The 16,563-nt window shown below is 41.3% G+C and overlaps 1 protein-coding gene across 1 annotated transcript in view; it reads left to right on the forward strand.

The window, feature by feature from the left end:
• Positions 1 to 14,260, forward strand: part of PIWIL1 (piwi like RNA-mediated gene silencing 1) — a 137,972-nt gene extending 123,712 nt beyond the window's left edge. Inside the window, exons 19-20 of the mRNA XM_075274921.1 lie at positions 13,910 to 14,057; positions 14,144 to 14,260. Of these exons, the coding sequence (XP_075131022.1) occupies positions 13,910 to 14,057; positions 14,144 to 14,260 (265 nt within the window). The remainder of the gene's footprint in view (positions 1 to 13,909; positions 14,058 to 14,143) is intronic.
• The last annotated feature ends 2,303 nt before the right edge of the window (positions 14,261 to 16,563 follow it).

The raw sequence follows: 16,563 nt of genomic DNA on the forward strand, positions 1-16,563 counted from the left end.
CCCAACCAACACTGTCAACCAAAAAATAAAAATGTTACGCCTCTCAGAAGATGGCGATGCAAAAAACATTGATTTATGTCTCCAAATGTGTTTTTGTTCTGCAGAATTAGTATCGCATAAAAAAAATAATATAAATGAGGTATCGCTGTAACCGTACCGACCCACAGAATAAAGATAATATGTTACTTATACTGTACGCTGCATGGCGAAAAATTTACAAGGTAAAACGCAATACCGGAATTGATTTTTTTTATTTAAATCCAGCAAAAAAAGAGTTAATAAAATGTATTCAGTAAGTTGTAGGCACCCAAAAATGGTGTCATTACAAAATACATCTCATCCCGCAAACAACAAGCCCTTATATGGCTGCGTCACCAGAAAAATAAAGAAAATATAGCATCTAGTAATGCAAGAACAAAAGCCCGCAAAAATCGCCAAATTATTAGAACTCAACTGGCGGCGTCAGGAAGGGAATATATAAGCTGTGCGAGCGAATATCAGGGGACACCCCATATTTACAGCTTATGAGCGAAAAGACACCAGAAGTGACCCCCAGAGTGACTCGACCAATTATAGGAGCTACTGGGACATAGTAGGAAATTCGGTGTTTGCAATGTCCTCCGCACAGCTTATATATTCACTCTTCGCCATCCGCTGTGCAGTCACGTCTGGGATACTAATACTCACTACACCCCCAGATAAATTCTTTGAGGGGTGCAGTTTTCAAACTGGGGTCACACCTTTGGGGAATACACTTTTCTGGTACCTTACAGGCTCTACAAACATGACATGGCGTCCAGATACTAAACATCTGACTCTGCGCTCCAAAAGCCACAGAGCGCTCCTTCCCTTCTGCGCCCTGCTGTGTGCCCAAACTGCATTTTATGCCACATGTATGATACTGGTGTACCCCGGATAATGCACATAATGTCATATGTGGGTATAAATTGATATTAGGGCACAGCCAGACACAGAAGGGAAGAAGGGTTATTGGGTTTTTGTAGCACAGACTTAGACGGTTTGGTTTTTTTTTTTTTTTTTGGATGCCATGACACTTTTGCAGAGACCCTAAAATTGCCCTTACAGAATGGGGTCACTTCTTGGGGAATTCCAGTTCACTGGCACCTCCAGGGCTCTGCAAAAACATCATGGCACCTAGAAAGTCCCTCTAAATCTGTACCCCAAAAGCTAAAAAGCACAGTGCTCCTTCCCTTCTGAGCCCTGTTGTGTGCCCAAGCAGCAGTTTATACCCACATATATAATTTTTTGCCCCTCAGGATGGCCCACTTAATAGTTTTAGGAGTGCAGGTCTCTGACAACACAAAGTGGGTGCAACGTATTGGGCACCGAAATGACATATTTCTTTAAAAATTAAAATTTTCATTTTGTACATTAATTTTTGGGAAGCATTTTTAGGCTCAAAATGATAATACCCCTTTATTCATTCCTTGACAGGTGTATTTTCTAAAATGGGGTCACTTTTGAGGGGTTTCCATTGTATTGGTACTTTAGGGGCTCTGCAAATGCGACATGGCACCAGAAAACTGCCCTCAAAAGCCAAATAGCCCTCTTTCCATTCTGAGCCCCGCCATGTTCCCATACAGCAGATTATGGCCACATATGGGGTATTGCCGTGTTCAGGAGACATTGTGTGACAAACTGTGGGGCTTTTAATTCTCTAACTACTTGTAAAAATTAAAAATATGGCGCTAAATGGACGATTTATTGGAAAAATTTTCACATCTCAATGGTAAAAAAAATCTGTGAAACACCTGTAGGGTCCAAGTGCTCACTAAACCCCTTGATAAATTCCTTGAGGGGTCTAGTTTCCAAAATGGGGTGACATTTTGGGGGTTTCCACTGTTTTGGCACCTTGGGGGCTCTGCAAAGGGACATGGTGCCTGAAAAGTATTGTAGCAAAATCTGGCCTACAAAATCCAATTAGCGCTCCATCCGCTCTGAGAGCGACCGTGTGCCCGTACATTAGGGTACCAGCACATATGGGGTATTGTCGTGTTCCGGAGAAATTGTGTAACAAAATTTGGGGTGCAATTTTTCCTTTAACCCCTTGTGAAGATGAAAATTTTGGGGCTACAGTGACATTTTATTATAAAAAAAGTAATTTTTCATTTTCACATCTCAATGGTAAAAAAATCTGTGAAACACCTATAGCGTCCAAGGGCTCACTATACCCCTTGATAAATTCCTTGAGGGGTCTAGTTTCCAAAATGGGGTGACATTTTGGGGGTTTCCACTGTTTTGGCACCTTGGGGGCTTTGCAAACGGGACATGGCGCCTGAAAAGTATTGTAGCAAAATCTGGCCTACAAAATCCAATTAGCGCTCATCCGTTCTGAGAGCGATCGTGTGCCCGTACATTAGGGTACCAGCACATATGGGGTATTGTCGTGTTCGGGAGAAATTGTGTAACAAAATGTGGGGTGCAGTTTCTCCTTTAACCCTTAGTAAATGTGTAAATTCTAGGGCTAAATGAATATATTAGTGACAGAAATTGAAAAATGTAAATTTGACCTCCATTTTGTTGTAATTGTTGTGAAATGCTGAAAGGGTTAAGAAACTTTCTAACTGCTGTTTTGGATTCTTTCAAGAGTGCAGTTTTTAGAATGAAGTGACTTTCGGGGGGTTTTATTAGAGAGGCCTTTCAAGTACCCTTCAGAACTGAACTGGTCCCTTGAAAAATGTGTTTTGGAAATTTTCTTGAAAATTTGGAAAATTACTGCTTGACTTGTAAGCCTTATAATATCTGAAAAAAATGAAAGGGTGATTAAAATTTGATTGCTACATAAATCAGAGACATGGTTAATTATATTTCTGAAAAAATTTGGGTAGTATGGATTTCTATTTGAAAGGCTTGCAATTTCAAAGTTTGAAAACTGCATTTTTTTCAAAATTTTCACCAAATTTCCTATTTTTTCATAATGAAAGACAAAACATATCGACTAAAATTTACTACTGACATGAAGTACAATGTGTTACGAAAAAACTATCTCAGAATCGTTCGTGTAAGTTAAAGCGTCTCAAAGTTATTGCCATTTAAAGTGACATGTCAGTTTTGAAAAAAGAGGCCTGGTCCTCAAGTCACTTTTGAGCTGTGTCTCTATAGGGTTAAATGTATACATACGTATCTTTCAATATATGTTAATGCATTCTAATGGGTCAGATGCCCTCTTGTTCTTTTGTTTGATTATACCTTGATGGTCCCCTTATATTATTTTATGTTTTTATTTAGTATGTTTTATTGTATCATCCTACAGCTCTCGTTTTTTGCACTTGAGAAAGGGCCAGTGTAAGGCCCGAAACACGTCGTACTATATGCTGTATTTTTAACTATCCAATAAACTCTATGTGATTGGACCCTGGTTTACCATCTTCCTAAACTTACCAGTGTGCGCGGTTCTCCCTCAACGGACCTTTGGTCCCCTTTTTCCTCTTCATTTTTCAAATATGACATGTCACTTTTTGTGGTAATAACGTTGTCACGTTTGTGGCCTTGCAGCTGTTACAAAACTACAACTCCCATATATTAAATATTTTACCAGTTTTTGCTTCAAAATTTTTTTTCCCTATTTTCCTCCTCTGAAACCTAGGTGCGTCTTATAGTCCGAAATATACGGTAATTGTTAAAACTTCACTTTTATTTTTATCATTAAAAAGATGCCAAAAAGTTAAAAAATGTTCCCCACCACACTAGGTATTCACTTATAGTGAGAAAGATACATAAGGAGGTATTCAGACAGAGTATTCAATCTGTTACCTATTACTTCCTCCTTACTGATGTATTAGTGAGTGGTCACATGCATATAACAGTGTCCTGACGAGATCCGTATAACGGCTCCACAGCAAATTCCCCCACCCCTCCGAGGCTACTGGCTTAACGCCACACCAACAGAGAGGGGAGGTACTGATGGCCAGATCCCCACTCAGACACTCCACTGCATATGACTCACTAGCTGGTACCCGCGACTTCCTCTGCGGTGATTGTAGAAGTGGGTAAATACAGGCGCAGGTAAGGTTTTAGCAGTGGGTAAAAGGTATGGGATATGAAATGTAACTTTGTATCTTGTTTTTTCTATAATCCAGAGAATACGTGCGACTTTTGTGTTGAAGTTAATTTGTATTTCAGCTACTATACAGTGTTGTGAAAAACTGTACATACTGTCTTTGGGACAGAGGTATTTCAAGTTAATATACTTCGATATATGACATTGTATGATTTGTTATTTTCCGCCAGTACATGTAAGTTTTGGGCACAGGATACTCTTGAGCAAGCAACATAAAGTTGTCCATGTGAGAAGCATGGTGTGGCTTAATGTATTCCTGGTACTTTCAGCGTTTGTCCTTGCGATTTATTAATGGTCATTGTAAAAGCCAACTTAAGGGGAAATTGTAGTCGTTTGAATTGAAATGGGAAATTATTTGGTATAATTGGAATGCGTGGGATTAACACACTGTCACCTTTAGCTGCTCCTGTAAGAATAGTGGCTTGAATGATATTTGTTCCTAGTTGTGTGACACGTAGCCTCGTGCCATTACACAATCGGGGTGCATCGAGATTACACATCAGTAGAACAGGAACGCCAATCTTCAGTTCTAGTTTATGTGAAGGGACGCCGGGTAATTCTACGGAGTTGAGGAATTCCACAGGGTGTCGCGGATCGTGAAAGGGGTGGAGGGTCGGCAAACATGGCTGCTCTGGAGTGTTGAAGAGGTAGTCTCCTGGAGTATCTTTAGGGTGAGGGGGAAAGTGGTAGAGTTTGTGTAAATGTGATTGTGTGGGGTTAGGGGCTAGGTTGTAGAGGGCAATAGGAAGTTTTGCAGTTTGCTATGGTTGAAAGTGTGTGAGATTACAGAGATGGAGATGTGAGTTTGGGTTTTGTAGGGGTCCTGAGAAAAACGTATGTGCACTATTGTGACGAAAAGTAGCCTATTGCACAATCCAGTGTAGTAACTATGTTTGTGGAAACTTTCAGCCAAATCGGTGGAACTTTCACCTTTATAATATTAATAGGATATACCTTGCTGACCCTACGCGTTTCATCTTATAGATGCACAGACACATCAGGGGTCTACAATTGTCACAAACAAAAGGCAGAAAAACTGCTTTTCTATTGATGGACGAACGGTATGGTGGGCTGACCGTCAGCAGGACCGCCACTATAACATTCAGTGGTGAATTGCCCTGTTCGTTCACAGATATTTAAGCCTTCCTCCCCGACTACGGCTGGAAGCTCAGCCCAAACATCGCTGTCCATTCGACACACCTCCACACATGCGCATAACCCACTACCTCTATTCCATACCCTATTTGCAAACCACGGTAATACTCCACACCTGATTGGTCACCTCGTCCACACCTACATTCTGCGAAGGCGCAGGACATGAGGTACAGGCTCTGCCACATATAAATCACCAGCGGGCCGCTACGGACCAAGTCTCCATTACCGCGCATGCGTGCACACTTAAAAAAGCTCTCATAAGCTCCACTACTTAACAATCATCTGCGGGCTGTTTAATGTTCGCTTCAGGTCTTTACTCATGAAATGACCTGGGCTTGAGGTTCACCTCAGAATTCCAAACAGATTCCATTACATTTTTGGATCTGAAAATGAGCAGACAGAGGGATGGAAGGATTAGCACGACAATACATAGGAAGGCGACATCGACTAATAGCTTTCTGGAATGGCCATGTTGCCATCCAGAACCTCTCAAAAAAGCCATATCAGTAGGGCAGTTCTTGAGGGCCAGAAGGAACTGCTCATCATATGGTGATTTTCTCCGTGAATCCGAGGTTCTAACTAAACGTTTCTCTGATAAGGGGTTTCCAAGATGTGTGATCAATAAGGCCTTTGAGAGAGCTAAGGGTGTGGAAAGGAAAAGCCTGTTGGTACCTAGCAAAAGACAGGTTGATGCTAATGGTCCGAAAAGGATAGTGGGCACTTTTGATGCTGGTCATGCCGAAGTGAGGAGGATACTAAAGAGGTACTGGAGCATATTGGAGGCAGATTCGGATCTGAATAAGGAGATTGGACAGGGACCCAAAATTACATTCAGGCGGGGTAGAAACCTAAAAGATTGGTTGGTCCATAGTTGTCTACCACACAAACAAGAACCAGGAACGTGGTTGTCCCTTAAGAGACCAATGGGGACGTTTGAATGTGGCAGATGTTCAGCCTGTCCGTTTATTGATAAGAAACCTTTTTTTTTCAAAGTGTGACGACTGCAATAACATATAAGTGTAGAAGTTTCGCTAATTGCGAGATCGCAGGCGTGGTCTACCTCCTCAACTGCCCTTGCCCATTGAGCTATGTGGGCAAGATAAAAAGGCAGCTGAGGAGGCGGATAAGAGATCATATTTGCGATATTCAGAATGACAGAAACACACCGGTAGCACGCCATTTTTCAAGATATCATTCTGGAAATACTGCAGGTCTCACAGGTTGTAGATGTGATCAAACCCCCAAAAAGGGGGGTGGGGTGACTGGGACAACTTTATCTTCAATATAGAAACACAGTGGATCTACAGAATGGACACCATGTCACCAAAAGGATTGAATGAGCAGTTAGACATTTCTTGTTTTTTAGAATAACTAGAGACCAATAGGAGATCTTGACATCTTTATTAGAGATTGGATTGCCCTAATAAAATTTGCAGTGAAATGTATCCTGAATAAGTCTGATCACAAAATATTTATGGAAGGCGATAGCTAAATGGAAACAACTCAGAATGAACACATTGTAACAAAAATCCTTATGACAAATATATGTCACTGTCAATTTAATAGAGTGGCATGGCTCTGGTCCAGCAGGCTGGTCCTGTTGTATTCTTTCTTGGAATAGAAAAATTTCTTTCTCCTCCCCAGGAGCCGTAAGGCATGGTTCTTAAACTACACCTTCCGGCTGATCGGGATCCTTAGTATACTTACCTAGAAACCAATGTATTCTGAATAGCGGGGCATGGGCTCATTAAGTCAACGCGCATGCGTGAAGATCTGAAGCGAACATTAAACAGCCCGCAGATGATTGTTAAGTAGTGGCGCTTGTGAGAGCTTTTCTAATGTGTGCACGCATGCGCGGGAATGGAGACTTGGTCCGTAGCGGCCCGCTGGTGATTTATATGTGGCAGAGCCTGTACCGCATGTCCTGCGCGGAATGTAGGTGTGGAAGCGGTGACCAATCAGGTGTGGAGTATTGCCGTGGTTTGGAAATAGGGTATGCGATAGAGGTAGTGGGTTATGCGCATGCGTGGAGGTGTGTCGAATGGACAGCGATGATTGGGCTGAGCTTCCAGCCGTAGTCGGGGAGGGAGGCTTAAATATCTGTGAACGAACAGGGCAATTCACCGCTGAATGTTATAGCGGCGGTCCTGCTGACGGTCAGCCCACCATACCGTCCGGGTCAGCAAGGTATATGTGACTCATATGCAGTGGATTGTCTGAGCGGAGATCTGGCCATCAGTACCTCCCCTCTCTGTTGGTGTAGCGTTAGGCCAGTAGCCTCGGAGGGGTGGGGGAGTTTGCTGTGGAGCTGTTATACGGATCTCGTCAGGACACTGTTATATGCATGTGACCACTCACTAATACATCAGTAGGGAGGAAGTAATAGGTAACAGATTGAATTCTGTCAGAATACCTCCTTATGTATCTTTCTCACTATAAGTGAATACCTAGTGTGGTGGGGGGCGTTTTTTTAACTTTTTGGCGTCTTTTTAATGATAAAAATAAAAGTGAAGTTTTAACAATTATATACTTTTTCCCATGGTGGACTGTCTATCCTCCTTCAGTGAAATAGTTAATAAAAACAATTTACCATACCTGTGCTTTATTTTGACATCAAATTTTAAACGTTCACTTAATTTTTTGGATGTTATAAGACTTACAGTCTAACAGGAAATTTCAATTGATTTTACAAAACTAATTTTTTAAGGTACTGATTCAGTTCCAAAGGGGCTTTGAAAGGTCTTAGTATTAGAAACACCCATAAATCACCTTGTTTTCAAAACTGCACCACCAAAACAATTCAAGACAGCATTTGAGAAGTTTGTTAATCCTTTAAGCGCTTCACAGAAATTAAAGCAAAATAAAGGTGAAAAATATACACTTAATTTTTTTTTCAATACTATATTCATGTAGCCCTAAAGTTTGGACATTCACAAGGGGTTAAAGGAGAAATGTATTACATAATTTGTAGTACAATATATCTCAAGCACAAAAATACCACGTGTTGTTGTAACCTACTCTTTGGGCACGCAACAGGATGCACAAACGGAAGGAGTGACATTGAGTTTTCGGAGGGCAGATTTTACGTGAATCGTTTTCAGGTGCTGTGTTGCATTTGCAAAGCAAATAAGGTACCAGAACAATAAAAACCCAATTAAATTATTCCATTTAAGAAAATACACCCCTCAATGAACTTTTCAAGGGGTATAATAAGCACTTTGACCCTACAGATGTTTCACAGTATTTACTACCATTGGGACATGAAAAGAAAAAATTACTCTTTCTAGTAAAATGAATCTTTAGCCTCAAATTTTTCTATTTTTCCCATGGGGTTAAGACATAAAAAGCACCCCACAGTTCATTACACAATTTCTCCTGAATGTAGCAGTATCCCATATGTGGTCGTAAACTGTTGTTAGAGCTTGAAACAAAGAGAGCGCTATTTGTCTGTTGGAGGGTAGATTTTGCAGTGATCAGTTTTCAGGCACAATGTCACATTTGCAGAGCACCTGAGATGCCAGAACCCAGAAATGTGACCCCCATTTTGGAAACTAGACCCCTGAAGAAATATATCAAGGGCTATATTGAGTATTTTGGCCCTACAGATGTTTCACAGAATTGGACTGTGAAAATAGAAGATGACATTTTTTTTCTGTTAAGATGCTGCCTCTAAGGCAGGAAGGGTAGGGGGACACTTTAGCCACATATCTCAGGATTCCTTAGGGCTATTAATATGGTCTTGGATTCATTTTAAGATGATATTCTCATCTTTAAAATGATACTAAGATTCTTATGATAGATTCAGAGCGATTCGCTCTTAAAAACACTGACAAGAATTGAGATCTGCATTAGAATCTCAATGACCAATAGCGTTTTCAACATCAAATTGCTCTGGATCTCTAATGGTTATTAGGATGATCTTGGTATCATTTTAAAGAAGAGAGTCTCATCATTAAAATGAATCCCAGGTTTTAATATCTTAATAGCCCTCATGGATCCTGAAATAATCATAAAAAACCCCTAATACTCTCCTCTCCTCTGCTGTCTGGCTGTGTGTGTGATCACGCAAGTGGAGGCTGCGACAGGTTCCTTGATGGTTAGATCGGAGTATCAGCTGTTTCATGTAGCTAATACTCCAATCTCCCTGTTCTGGGACACGGTCAGGGAGAATGAGTCTACACACTGTGAGACTACACAGACCCACCAATCAGAGCGCTGGAGAGAGCAGGGTCTTAGTGGTCCCTGGTGGGTCACATTGGAGTCTCAGCTGCTGGCAACAGCTGAGCTCCCGATCAGCAGCCATACTCTCAGCTGGGAAGAAGCCCCGGGAGCTGGGACGTGACTGTACGTACTGGTGCACTAATGAAGCTCTTTCCAGTATGTACAGTGTGATGCGCCTAGGGTTTAAACCCTTCTTATTCATGTTATTATACCCATAGTACATGAGAATTTAACTGCAGCCTGTTGTAATATTGTATTCTCTCGGTTATATCATTAGAAGTTATAGCACCATGAGTATAGGCCGGCCACTAAGAGGCTGACATTAGGAATGTCAAAAGATGTCAGCTCCATCTCTGGGCTGTACCCTCTCCACAGAAACTATGCTTGCTAGTTTTAGCCTAGTGTCCACATGAGACAGACGCAACCTACTTTCATGTGCAAGAGGGTCGTCAGTGCGTATACTACTGTTGCATCTGCGGTCGGAATGCCAGTGGCCCCACGTGCGACTTCACTATAGGGGTGACCCTACAGTGGCCAAAGATGGCGGATCAAGCGCGTACTCCATACTGCACACTCCCCAGCCAGTTCCTAGACTCTACTAGGAGCTCTTTCCTCTCCCATTCCGGAGCTGGGTCCACTTCTTTAGTGAATAACCACCACTTCTCTGCTCAGCACCTCAGCCTTTCCTTGGAAGGTTCCCCCCCCTTTTACTGTGGGATCTCCATCAGGCCCTCGGTTTCCTTCTTCCGCATCGGGGTTATTTGCTGATGACTGCAGCCTTCTACTTTAGTCCTTAGATTTTTGGGGGGCTAGGCCTCAACTAAGCCCACCTTGGCCCTGGGCTTTCTGGCTCCTCCCATTGACCCAAGGGGAGATCTCTATGCCGTGGATGCGGGGAATTATGTGGTAGGACTTATCCTACCTTTCTGGAAGCACTATGCCTGACATGTGCTCTTCCTTCATTCTGCAGCATCAGCTAACTCTGCATCTGTAAGACAAACTCTCTGTGGTCTGGTAGGGTACTCCCTTTGGTTTAGAAAATTTTCCTTTGGACCCCTTCCATTATGAAGAGCCAATCCACCCCTTGCCCTCTTAACACCATGCCACCACTCAAGTTTTCCAAGCCATCCTCTTCTAAGACGTCCTCTGCTTGAAGGTCTTCCCCCACTCAGGGCTCCTCTGTGGGGGGATTTTGTTCTTCTGAGAAACCAAGCTTGCCAGTATCGATAACACCTTGGTCCGAGAGGTGTTCACTAGCTACTCCATCAAGTTGTTCTCCTTCGCGGAAGATTTTTCCCATCCACTTTGCCTTCTTCCCCTGATTGATCAGCCTCTTTCCTGCTAGCCATCTCCGATCTACAGCGACAGTAGATCATTATCACTGTCCCCACTTCAGAATGTTTGACCAGGGACAGCTCCCTTGTCCCAGTTCTGAACCTGGAGGGGCTCAAGCAGCTTGTCCATGTCCACAGGTCGGTGGTGGCAACCCTAGAGACCAGCGAATTCCTGTTGTCTATCAAATTTGCAATGCCTACTTACACATTCCCACCACCTTGTGCTTTCCTAGTGCACGGAATTCCTGGGCATGCTCCTCGATACTCACTAAGGCACGATTCTTCTTCTGGAGAAGAGTCTCTCCGTGCTCACTTTGTCTCTGCATGCAGGTCTTGAACACGATGGTGATGACCTTCGGGGTCATTCCTTAATCTCAATTCCACTGGTGTCCTATTTGACTGGAGAGTCTGATGGTGGTGCTCTGCTGAATAAACAGTCTTTTATAGTCTCAAGAAAAAGAACCAACAAAAGGCGGCACTCACCATTCATGAATATGGTTACTTCATTCAAGCAATAACTTCCAGCATGGTAACACCATGAGGGGAACAAACAGTCAATGGCCATTTCACATGCCGTCACGCTTCCCCAAGGCCTCTTATCTTTTGATATTCCTAGTGTGAGCCTTCTATGACCAGGCCTATAGCCATAGTGCTGTGTCCCCCAGTGAATACAACAAAGGATTTTGCAAAAAGAAAATAAAAAATCCAGTTTTTAACTCCTTCCCACCGTGCAAATTTTTTGTTTTTGACTCCCCGCCTTCCAAACCCTATAACTTTTTTTTATTTTTCCGCTCTCAGAGCCATATGAGGTTTTAGTGTTTGTGGGACAAATTTTTCTTCATGATTCTATCATTACTTATTCTATACAATGTACTGGGAAGCTGGAAAATAAAATCTGAAAGGGGTGGATTTGAAAAAGAAAAAAAAAAAAGGGCATTTGTGTGATTTTCTTGAGATTCGTTTTTACGGCGTTCACTGTACAGCCAAAATTACATTTATATGGTTTTATTTACATTTTAACCCCTTAACAAAAATCCCAAACTGTGCCAAATCTTTTTTCTTCTGAAAGTCTCCATATTCTGAAGCCTGTAACTTTTTCATACTTCCGTGTATTGGGATGTGTAGGGCATTTTTTTTTTTTTTTTTTTTTTTTTGCAGCGTCAGGTATACTTTTTAGTTTTACCATTTTGGAGACAGTCTATTGCTTTGATTACTTTTTCTTCAAATTTTTATCAGAGGCAAAACAGTGAAGAAACAGCGGTTTGGCACTTCCGACTTTTTTCCCCCACTACGGCGTTTACCATATTGGAAAAAATATTTTTAAAGATTTGTAGAGCGGGTGTTTTCAGACACAGGGATACCTAATGTGTAGATATTTCATAATATTTAAGTACCGTATATACTCGAGTATAAGCCGAAGCCCCTAATTTTACCACAAAAAACTGGGAAAACTTAATGACTCGAGTTTAAGCCTAGGGGGGAAATGCAGCAGCTACTGGAAAATTTCAAAAATTAAAATGGTGGGAGTTTTTGGGTGCAGTAGCAGCTGGGGAAGGGGAGGGGGTGTTTTGGTTGTCTGCCTGCCCATTCCCTGAGCTTGCCCCCCCCCCCCCCTTGTAATTCAGCCTGGCTGAATATAGGGTATCTGGAGAGCTCCTATTATCCCCTTCCTGACGGAACAGGAGCACTGCAGATACCCTATATTCAGTACACCTGGCACTTTCAGACACAGGGATACCTAATGTGTATGTGTTTCACAGTAATTTTCTACTTTTGTATTTATTCTAGGGAAATAAATACACACAAGGCTTCACAAGGCTCCCAGCTGTTATGCCAATGTGACGTTGGTTCTGGAGCTTGCGGTCACTAATCATGGGCATTAGCGCATGGTGTCTGCTAAATAAAACAGCATACACCGGGCAGCTATGGCAGCCACCACAGTTAAACACCTGGAGTCCGCCATTCTAGTACGACGGATGTCGGGAAAGGGTTAAAATGCATGTTTCTTAACCACTTCAGGACTTGGCCAATTTCCCTGCTTCAGGACTAGATACACTGATGGCGAAAAATCACTACTTCCGGCGTTTTTTTTTTGTTTTTTTTTTCCCCCTTCGGTTGTTCACCATGTGCATTAAATATTGTTTCAGTTTTATTGCACAAATTGTTACGGATGCGACAATAACAAATATGAATTGTTTTTATTAATTTTTATATATATTATTCATTTTCTTTAGATAAAAGGGATTTTTGGGGGCTTTATAACTTTATTAATTAATTTTTTCAAATACTTTATTTATTTTTCACTTTATTTTTGTTTATTTATTTTTTTATTTTTTACTTTTTCACATGTCCCTATGGGACATTTGGATCAGTGATGTTTTCATCACCGATCCTGTATTATGCAGTACGAAGCACAGCATTCAGTGTCTCATACTGCAAAACAGGAAGTGAGGCTGTGTACACACACAGCCTTGCTTCCTGTTCACACGGCAGGATCAACCAGGTAATGGGGCCATGTAGTAGCCTGGGGTCACTGGCCAGACCCCAGGCTGCATATTTTACACACCAACACCCCCCGATCTCGCCGCGTGGGGTGCCGGGGACCCCAATAACATAGCGCAACCCACAATCAACGGGTTAAATCCCCAAATCGGCACTCATGTCCGATGGAGGGTGACAGAGGAGGATGTTAGTTGTCAGATACAACTCCATTTAAGCCCGCATTGCGAAGCGGGGAGTGTTTACGTCTATGAGGTACTATTACCTCATGGTCATTAAGTACCAGACATCCATGAGGTAATAGTACCTCATGGGTCGTTAAGGGGTTAAAGGTCCTTTTTAAACAAACTAATAGTAAAAAAACAAAAATTCAATTGTTTATCAACTCAATTATGGTAATTTTTATGTACGCATATTGTTTCACTTTGTGACAAAAAAAAGTGAAAAACAGACATGTTCCTCCGTTCTTTTTATTTACAATTTTACAAATATTAAAATAAAAAAAATAAATATAAAATTTTAATGTAATTTTTATGTCGTTGGGGGTGGGGCTAATACATATAATACGGTGTCTCCGTAATGCATATAATTTTCCTTTTTTTTGTTTGTTATTGTTCAGGTATGACTTTTTCATAGTCAGTCAATCGGTGAGACAAGGCACAGTTTCTCCTACTCACTACAATGTTGTGTATGACAATAGTTTGTTGAAACCAGACCACATGCAGAGACTGACGTACAAACTGTGCCACCTTTACTACAACTGGCCTGTGAGTATTATAATTACCTTATTGGTTTCATAATTTATCAGTATTCTTTTTAACATGAAATATTTGACATATTTTTATTTGTACAGGGAGTTATTCGAGTTCCTGCACCATGCCAGTACGCCCACAAGTTAGCCTTTTTGGTGGGACAGAGTGTCCACAAAGAGCCACATCTGTCACTTGCTGATCGACTCTTCTACTTGTAACTTTCCTGGCACTATAAAACTGTCATTGAGTGGTTGATACAATTACACCAATGAGTATTATAAATTCCATCCATTGTGTCAGAGGCTTTGAAATGTGAAAAGCTAGTTGTTTCACAAATGTTCGTAAAGTTTTCATTTTGTTTTCAACATTGTGAGTTACGGTTGATCTTGCTTTCTAAATTTTGTTGTGTTAAGTATAAAGTTGGTTCACTGAAACATTCTGCAGACATTTGTGTTTTTATTTGTTCATTCTGAGTTTGAGTAAAAATTTGAAGGACCACTAAAAACAGTATCCAAATAATATAGAATGAGTAATTCTCTATACCTTACATCATCATCTGATTTTTCTTGCTTTTTTATATCATAAAATAAAACAAATTAGGAAAGCCATCAGTGTTGATTTCCCCCTCTCCCCCTCTAAGGGTGCATGCACACTGAGTAACGCCGGGCGTGTATGAGAGCCGTACACGCCGGCATTACAGCAGACTGCCGAACACTTCCCATTCACTTCAATGGGAGCGCTCGTAACAGCGGCGTTTACGAGCGCTCCCATTGAAGTGAATGGGAAGTGTTCGGCAGCCCTGCTGTAACGCCGGCGTGTACGGCTCTCATACACGCCCGGCGTTACGTAGTGTGCATGCACCCTAATACTAGTGCACGTGAGCTAGGAAGTGTAGAAGTAGGTAGAGTTTATGCTGCACACATTCTATCTATACAGTAAGTGTGGCCAGATAATTAAAGGGATTTTAAAATTAAAAATCCAATTTTAAACTAATAACACATAGAAAAAGCCTTTGTAAAGGGTATTCATCTCTTACTTTTATCTTGAAGGTCCACACCAATGTTGTTTAATTTTTCTTCTTTATGCTAATTATGCTCAGAAAGCACAGGGGTCATTCCCTCTGTGCTATGAGCACAGCATTCCAGCACTTCCTTTCTTCTGCTCTGTTGGGCATTCTCCTATTCACTCCTCTTCTTCCTCATGTAAGAGACCACCGCAAAATGGCGGACGAAACAGCTGACTACGCATGTCCATCGGCCATTTTGTGGTGGACTCTTACATGAAGAAGAAGAGGAGTGAATAGGAGAATGCCCAATTGGAGCAGAAGAAAGGAAGTGCTGGAATGCTGTGCTCATAGCACAGAGGGCATGACCCCTGTGCTTTCTGAGCGCAATTAGTATAAAGAAAAAAAAAGTTCTAAAATGACAGTGTGGATCTTCAAGATAAAGCTAATAGATTAATAGCCTTTATAACGGCTATTCTTATGTGCTATTAGTTTAAAACTGTTTTTTTTATGATATAATCCCTTTAACCCCTTCCCGCCGATGGCATTTTTTGATTTTCGTTTTTGACTCCCCTCCTTCTAAACCCCATAACTTTTTTTATTTCTCTGCTCCCAGAGCCATATGAGGTCTTAATTTTTCTTCATGATGCTACCATTAATTATTCTATATAATGTACTGGGAAGCAGGAAAAAAATTCAGAATGGGGTGGATTTGAAGAAAAAATGCATTTCTGCGACTTTCTTACGGGCTTTGGTTTTATGGCGTTCACTGTGCAGCCAAAATGACATGTCCCCTATATTCTGTGTTTCGGTACGGTTCCAGGGATACCAAATTTATATGGTTTTATTTACATTTTGACCCCTTAAAAAAAAAAAATCCAAAACTGTGTTAAAAATTTTTTTTTTTCTAAAAGTCACCATATTCCGACGGCCGTAACTTTTTTATACGTAAGTGTACGGGGATGCATAGGGCGTCTTTTTTTGCGGGGCCGGGTGTACTTTTTAGTTCTACCATTTTCGGGAAATGTTATTGCTTTGATCACTTTTTATTAAAATTTTTATCAGAATCAAAACAGTGAAAAAGCGGCGGTTTGGCACTTTTGACTATTTTTCCCGCTACGGCGTTTACCGAACAGGAAAAATATTTGTATAGATTTGTAGAGCGGGCGATTTCGGACATGTATATGTTTCACAGTTTTTAACTACTTTTATATGTGTTCTAGGGAAAGGGGGGTGATATGAACTTTTAATACTTTTTATATTTTTTTATATTTTTTTTTTTACTTTTTTTTTTTTTTTTCAAAAATTTTTTTTTGCATTTATTAGACCCCCTAGGGGTGTTGAACCCCAGGGGGTCTGATCACTAATGCAATGCATTACAATGCTAATGCATTGCAAAAAATCATCCTCTCTTTTGCAGGCTGCATAGACCAGCCTGCAAAAGAGAGAATTTGCAGACAAGCCTGGGAGACTTGTACAGGCTCCTGGCTGTCATGGCAACATGATGTCGGCCCTGGA

The sequence above is a fragment of the Leptodactylus fuscus genome, chromosome 1 (assembly GCF_031893055.1).
Source record: "Leptodactylus fuscus isolate aLepFus1 chromosome 1, aLepFus1.hap2, whole genome shotgun sequence".
In the NCBI taxonomy this organism is placed as follows: Eukaryota; Metazoa; Chordata; class Amphibia; order Anura; family Leptodactylidae; genus Leptodactylus; species Leptodactylus fuscus.